The sequence below is a fragment of the Morone saxatilis genome, unplaced genomic scaffold (genome assembly GCF_004916995.1).
Source record: "Morone saxatilis isolate NCDOM2014 unplaced genomic scaffold, NCSU_SB_2.0 Contig16, whole genome shotgun sequence".
In the NCBI taxonomy this organism is placed as follows: domain Eukaryota; kingdom Metazoa; phylum Chordata; class Actinopteri; family Moronidae; genus Morone; species Morone saxatilis.
The window spans coordinates 9,684,068-9,692,072 of NW_023339718.1; the positions used below are offsets into that span (position 1 = coordinate 9,684,068).

At 38.2% G+C, this 8,005-nt stretch overlaps 1 protein-coding gene across 1 annotated transcript in view; it reads left to right on the forward strand.

Moving 5' to 3' along the window:
• stpg2 (sperm-tail PG-rich repeat containing 2) overlaps positions 1-8,005 on the forward strand; it is a gene marked incomplete in the record, with an annotated part of 58,133 nt that overhangs the window by 27,406 nt on the left and 22,722 nt on the right. Inside the window, 2 exon segments of the mRNA XM_035658223.1 lie at positions 1,508-1,671; positions 1,851-1,943. Of these exon segments, the coding sequence (XP_035514116.1) occupies positions 1,508-1,671; positions 1,851-1,943 (257 nt within the window).

Below are 8,005 nucleotides of genomic sequence, written 5' to 3' on the forward strand. Positions count from 1 at the left end.
GCAGAAGAACGTGGGTGCATTAACTGAGGCTTGTCTCTTAATATCAATACCCTGCAGATATCATTAGCTGTTGAGTGTCGCCTAATAATGTTTGAGGGCAGTATTTGTTAGGGTTCTCTTTCGTTTCAAACACAAAGTTCTGTAAAAGTTGGCCATTATATTCAATCTTACAAGTTATAATCAAGAATAAGTATTGCTTTGAGTGTGTTCATATTGTCTCAAGAGTAAACCATTATGTTGCTGAGGTTTGAGTCACCTACTTTTGCATCCAGCCATCCAGCTCAAGTCTAAAAAAGGTTAAGAATTATAGATGTTTTCATTATTATGATCTGTTTTATCTTACAAATTAAATAGTAATAGAATATTGATCAATAATATAAAAACTTATAATGTATTTTTTCTTATTGGTAAAACTGCATATATTGAACAGCAGCCATTTATGTATAAAAACCCTTCAGACTTTACCACCACATTAATGTTTTTGAGAAGTGCCTCTTCTCAAAAACATTTCTTAGTATGAGTGAACTTGAGGGCATTTCATGATTTGTCTGTACAGATTAAATGTTAGTGTGGCGTTCAAGTGCAGGGCCAAAGGAGTTTTTGACATATAGGTTGTACCACATGGCTGATTTTAAAGGCCTTCCTTCAATTCTTTCATTGTTAATCTCAATAGACAATGTACAGAATATGTTCTGGCGTTTTGTTGCTTCTTTTGACACAAATAATTTGTTCTTAATCAATTATATTATCAAACTCTTTTTAGAAATTATGATTTGAATCCATATTTTTTCCATAATTCCATATTTTAAGTCCAAGGAAAAATATCCAAACTAGACTTGCTAGCAAAACACAAGTGTTTGTGTTCCCTTGCATACTGTTGCATTTCACCGTTTACCTGCATTTTCATCATCATGTATCATGTTAATATATTCTCCATGTGTTATCAAATTGATGAAAATGTTTTCTGCATTTGCTTGAGTCTCTAAATTGCTTGTGAGTGTTTTCTTGAGTTGCAGTATGCAAGGTTTTCTCAGCCACATTATTAATAGAAAAAGGGAGAACCATTCTTCTGTGTTTTTGAGCGTTTTCTTCTCAAGCTGTTACCAAAGCCGGCATTCACACATGTAGACATAGCACTGTAGTGTTGACGAGACAACTACTGAAATAGCAGTAACACGTGCGTGTATCCCTTTGAAATTCAGTGTAGCGCAGGTGTCATTTTCCACTTAAGCCAACACTAGCACAACACATGAATATTACACACACCAAAAACCTACAAACACTAATCCAGAGTTGCACCTACGCTACATGTCTGTGTCTTCACTGTAGGTCTGTGTAAATTGCTTTGCAACATCATGGAGGTTTGGTGAGAACTTACAGGTTTGAGGGAAAGTAAGCCCTTCAGGATGTTGTCTCGAACCATTTGAACTCAAGACAGCAAATAAGAAGGACTATTTAAAAACATACTCTACACAAATACACAACCCCCTTTTTCTGTACTCTGCAGGTCCAGGATCCTATAATGTGTTTGAGCATGGTTTAGCCCGGGAGAGTTTTAAAAAGGCATTTTTAGAGAGAAGCAAGAAGGGAGGCTTTGGCTCCTCTGCTGAACGCAACTCCATCTTCCACAACAAAGAATCGATAGAGGCCCCAAGTCCAGGACAGTATGAGGTAGGAAGATCCATCAATAAACCGGTCATTCATTTATTTTTCTTTATTTTTTTTTCTTTCTTTAGAGATACATGTCCTGATAATTAGGTTGAAATACAAAGCTCTGTCATGACTTGACAGAAAACTATATCCTCATTGTAATGTGTGTATGTGTGTTAATGCTGTGTGTTTGCATTCAGGCAGAAAAGAAGACAGAGGAGCACTACAAAAAGCAGCACACGGCAGTTTTCAAATCCGCCACAGAACGTCCGGCATTTTCATTACCGGCTAAAGTAAGCCTCTCCATGCTCTTTGTTTTCCTAGTTTCCCCTACTGTTGTCTTTGTCTCACTCTTATCCTCGCAACATGTTTCAGTTGTAAAGCGGTTGAAACCTACTTAACAGAAGAGTCTAAGATGGAGTAAAACAGCATTACGTGCCAAGTTTTTACTTTCATAAATGGGCCATCACAGTGGTAGCGTCTGACCCAGTATGCCAAGGGTCCTGTTTTCCAGCAGTTAATTTCCTTTGACTGCTTCTTTTCTTCTTTTCCCTCTTCCTCCTAATGCTCATTTATGCTGAAGAAAACAGGTCACAATTCATGATAATTACTTTTTTCCCCTCTCCCACGTTCCTTTCCCTTTTTGCTGTGATCTTCCTTGTTCCTCTCTCTCCTCCCTTTCCTGACGTTCAAACTGATGTTAATATAAACCTAATATATTCACTAGTCCTTTCAATCGATAAAAAAACTAATTAATTGCACAATTAGTTGTCATTAATTACGATTAATCCATTTTTTCTTCTTCTTAAGACTGAGGCTTGATTAAGTATTGTAATTTAAAGGTAAAATGTAATGACTTTCTACAAGTAATATTGAAAGTCAGTATATCTAAATTCAAATACGAAGGTTTAATCAGCCAAAAGTTTTCAGCCAAAGTGAACATTTAAAACACCATACATTCAGTGAGTGTCATTATTTGTAGGGCAGTGTGTTTTTAATGATTGCATCCTTTTTTAAATTTGAACTTGTCCCATTCCATATGCTAAAACCCTTGTCTTTTATATTAATTAATACTCCAGCATTATGCATACTGTACTTAAAATAACTAAATAGCAGCAACAATGGTGCTACATTTGAAAAAGTGACAAAGCTGAATTTCTTTACCCTGTGTGACACAGGATGGTGTTTACTTGCATATAAATAATGTGCTAATGAAGAAACACAGAGAAGCAGCTGGGTGTGAGGGTTTGCGATTGAATCTTTCTGACTCTAGTATTGAAAAAAAGGTTCTAGGAGAAAATTATGTAAATTTCCTGGTTAAGTGTATGCTACAGCATTTTAATATTCAAGATACACAGTTTGTATTTTCAAGTACTCGTCTGGGTACCAGCTGGTGTTTACTCTGATTAACTCCAAAGGTTAGAAATGTTATCTAAATCTTGAGGCAAAGGTCTCCAGAACTGATCTTAACACTGCAAACTAAGCTGCTCTCTAGAAAGACAGAGTTTAAAGGGTAATTCAGCACTTTTCACAGGGTGAGAAAACTGGGTGTACTGCTGCACATCAATGGGTTTGGTCTGTCATCTTGTAGCTTCCATACACATCTCTCACTCAGTTCTCACGCTGGTATAACTAACTTCTTTACAATAACATAGCAGCAGGTGTTTTTCTTCACATGCAGTCGTAGCGTGGAACACATTCACTGGTAACTGGAATACAGTTTTTCACCTACCCCAAACCTTTTTTTGGAAGTATGGCTTGCCTTTGTGAACTGTAATAGTAATAGAAGACGCTGTTCCCTGACTTTTTGTTGGGCATTGTGTATGTGTGTGTCCAAGTAGAGTGACAGCACAGCGAGACAGACAAACAGACAGACAGAAAGCACACCTTTTCTAACCTATCACCTTATGTATAGTTCTACATTAGAGACTACTTGGTGTAGTTTAGTTGGCTTTAATTTAATTATTTCAAATATAAGGATTCATCGCTACGATTTTTCTTTTCATTTTCTTCATATATGCGTACATGTAAACAGGCTTTAAGAAACCCGGTTATACGTATGCATGTATAGGAAATTGGGTTTCCAGGAGCAATATAGCTGGGAAATCAGATGTTGCCCCTCCCCTACCTCAATAATGGAAAACAGGTAGTTTACATGATGTTTAAACACAAAAGAAAGCAGTACAGGAGGAGAATTTCCACCCTTTGTGATCCAGTACTGAATGACCTGTTACATCTCTGAGAAGTGCTGTTTTGTTCACAGAAGGTATTTTTAATGTCTTACAAATAACAGCAGATTTGTGAAAATCTGTGAAAACTTAGAAAACAGCTGAGCTTAGGTCTCACCAGGCCCAGTATTTATTTAATTCAATTCAATTCAATTCAATTCAATTTTATTTGTATAGCGCCAATTCATAAACAGAAGTTATCTCAGGACACTTTTCAAATAGAGCAGGTTTAGACCAAACTGCTTTTAACAACATAATTTATCAGTCCTCACCGTCAGGACACAGAGCCCTGCTGGTTTTCATTCCTGCTGTCTAATCAGGGAGTGATTTGCACTTTGGACACTAAGTGAATGCAATTAACTACCTGGTAGGACATAAAACCGGCAGGACTCTGGGTATGGAGCAGCAGGATTGAGAACTACTGCCCCAGCGAATGAAAAGCGGAGCCTGAAAAACATACAGGTGTTACACGGGGAAATATCACCAAATACACTTGCATTAGTGAGTGAGCATACTATACATCTGCAATCTGCATTGGGAAGTTCACTTGCCTTCCTATGTAGTGAGGTCAGAGGTCAGGGTCATCTGGGGGAAATGAAAGTCACTTAAATCGCTGTGCCACCCGGCATAGTAGAAAAATAATCGTACAGTATGTCTCTGCAACTAATATACCACTTGGCAGAACATGCTGTCTGTTACAGTTTCAGTTTTTACACTTTTTTTTACACTACGTTTTTTTCTACAGCAGTTTGGAAAAACTCAGTCACCAGCTCGTGTGTATTTATACATTTGAATTATTGTTGGAGTGACAATGTTTGTGCATCCAGATAATGTGGATCACTCACATTTCGTGCATATCACAAATGAACTGTGATGAGACTCATTAGAAAATTGAGAATGATCCATTAGGAATTCTGGTGCCAATCGCCTCTGTAATAGTTTCTACCTCATATATCTGTCTGCACTGTTCGCAATTTTTCATGACAATGGCTGCGTGTATTTTTCTGTCAGGCTGCAGTATATTGTGCTGATGGATGATCTGGCTCACTCAGAACTCTTGGTGTGCTAAATCCTAATGTAGACAGTAGAAACCTGACAGCTGTACTACACACAGTCCGAGTAATGGTTGTGTTTCACATTGTCATGCACTGATATAGTGTAGCTACTGTATAGAACTGTGTGTTGGAGGTTGGCAAGTTCAAATGAGCCAGTGGTAGACCTAAATTATATGCCAGACACACAGTGTGATTAAATATTTAACAATGGCTTTAACTTAGTGCAATTCCCAGCAGCAGCACCTCCAGCTTCTTTTTGTGTTCCCACAAACATAATTGGCCGCACTGGCAAGTGGGGAGCTGGCGAGGTCAAGGTGAAAATAAGTGGCTGGCGGCACCATGTGTTACGGAGGTAGCACATGTCTGTCTGCGGACCTCCTCAGGCAAACAGCAGGGTTAGCAGGGACAACAACTGACACAGGGTTACCTACTAAAGTGGGAGAAAATGGGGGGAAAAAATGTGAAAAGACAACAATCGCTTATGGAACTGTTCTATAAAGATGCACTATTACCTCTGCATTTCCCTCCCTGTCTCTATTTTTTTCTTTCTGGATAGTACCACAGAGTGCTCCATGAAGAAGATCTGAGGCTACTTGTAATGGCCCCACACAGAGCCTCCTTTATGACCAGTTAATGAAAAATCACCCAGGGACGTCTTAGCTGTAACAGTTAGCCACATGCCGAGCTGCAGCCTAGGCTGTATCCCTGGTAACGGTAACCCACTGGGACGGATATTAAAAGTGTCTAATCAGGAAACAATCACCATCATGAGAAGGGGGTACAACAAGAAAGAAAAGAAACAGAATAAAAGCTGATAGTCTTTATTATTTGTTCATGTTTGGAAGTTTATGTCTTCTGTACTTTGTGTTAAAAGCTTCATCTAGCAGTAAAGGTCAACATATTGTTGAAGAAATTATTCACACTGCATGGCTTTTCAAATCAGAAATATAAAAGACATACCATGACAGCTGAAATGATAGAAGCTGTGTTGTGGGGTGCATTAAACACAACAGGGAGACCTGTTATCTGGCTTGCAGAGGATATTTAATCCATTCTTTCCTCTGTCATTGCTATTAGCCATTCTGCTTTTTCTTTTCCATTTCTTTTGTTTCTCAGTCTTTGTTTTGTTTCGAGGTAAAGTCCAGTCTATTTAGTTTATTTGTTTTATTGGTACTGTGAGTTTCAAGTCCGTCTCTTCCCAAATTCACTCTATAAGGATTACATTGCCAAACGGTGGTTAAATACATATCAAATAACAGTCATGATTTATTTAGGTTGATTTTTCTTATCTTGGGGCATGCCTTCTTTCAAAGGATGCTTAAATTTCTGACAGTCTAAATCAAACACACCTCAAGTTCAAATATTTGAAGCTTTGTTGGAGCTGTACTTTGGCTACAGGTCTGGATCTGATAGGAGTTGATTACCTGTCTGTGGAGAAGAAAGACTCAGACACGTTGTTGAGAAATGACAGATCTGAAAGAAGAAATGATTATGAGTAGAGAATATCTTAAATTATAGTTTCTCTTACGTCTAATCCAATGTTCTTTTCCATTATTATTTTTCGTGATCCCCATTTTTCTTTTGCTTGTTCTTTTCTCTCCTCTCTCTTCTCTTTCTCTTATTTTCCTTTCATCCCTCTTTGCTTCCTCCTTCTACCCCACATCCCCTCCTCTACATTTTTTGCCATCTCCTCCTTCCTCCTGGCCAAGCCTTCCTGATAATGACCTTTCTGTTGCGGAGGTCGTGGGATACCCTCAGGCAGCCCTGGGAGAAAATAAGTGTGGAATTTAATTTGGCCCAATGTTTTACCCCGAGGCAGTGGAATTCCTCTCCCTTCTATAGATCAGTGAAATATTGCCCTGTCCCTTGAAGCCACAGGAGAGAGGTTTGACAGGGCGTTTTGTCTGTCTGTCTGTCAGTTTTCACTAGTATACTCCTGCCTCTTGTCATCTCAGTCAATTTTGTACCAATGATGTCGACATTAATAGAGGTCCTGATGGATGGTTATTGGTAAACCCAGTGGGATTGAGAAATTGTCAATGGCAAGATCGTTGGTTCAATAATGAGGTGTTACTGATAGCTTTAATAAGAAATGCACTTTCACTTATAAGTGAATTGTGGGCCATGGGTTAAATTTGCTATGTAATGTATTGAGATATTGCAGTGAAGTAAGCTAATCTTATTTGGTACACAAGATTAAACATATATAAGGTAACCATATATAGAACTAAAAATACAGAATATAAATGAATTCATCTGATGCCTCAGACTCACCATTTTACACCACTAAGACAGATATTGAAAAAGAACTCAAACAATAGTAGCCTAAATTCTCTATAAAAGTACTTTAAGACAGCGAGAGGTTGCCGCTGCCTCTGTTTTTTCCGGAGACCAGAGCCGTGGGCAACAGCGGCATGGAGAACGAGTGCGGCTGCCACTCCTGTGAGTGAGGTGCTGTCTTCTGAGATGATTATGGTTGGACTTATTTTTAAACTTGCCGCTGCAGCTTGCTGTTTGACCATGGCAACCACAAAAGCCACTCAAAGGGAAAATGGTGCAGCTTTCTGAATTATACTTGAACAAATATACCAATGCTCAAAAACTGTGAGCTGAGAGCAACATTAGCTTTAAAGTTTGATAATCTAAGCTGGCAATAAACAATGTTTATGATATTAGAAAAAAAATGTCAATAGTCAATAACCGTGTCTTAAAGGTAGCTGTTTCCTTGCAATACGTTTGTGAATGCATACATACACATATATTCTCGTACCACATACACAGGAGACAAATTAGAAGAAGTGCCACACTAAGTGACACTTCATGTCTTATGGGTAATTGTTTTCTTGAGTTTACAGAAAGCTATATTGAGCTATTGAGTTGCGTCATTTGTGTAGGCTGATCGTACCAACCTGTAGTGTTCATAAACTGGTTTGCTGTTTAGTTATAGTATATCTATATACCCACTGCTTGCATGTGATTGATAGGATAAGGAATCAACAAATATAAAAAGAAGGGTTGAGGTAGAGTTGGTGCATTAAAGCATAAATATACAGTATAATAGTGTATCCAACG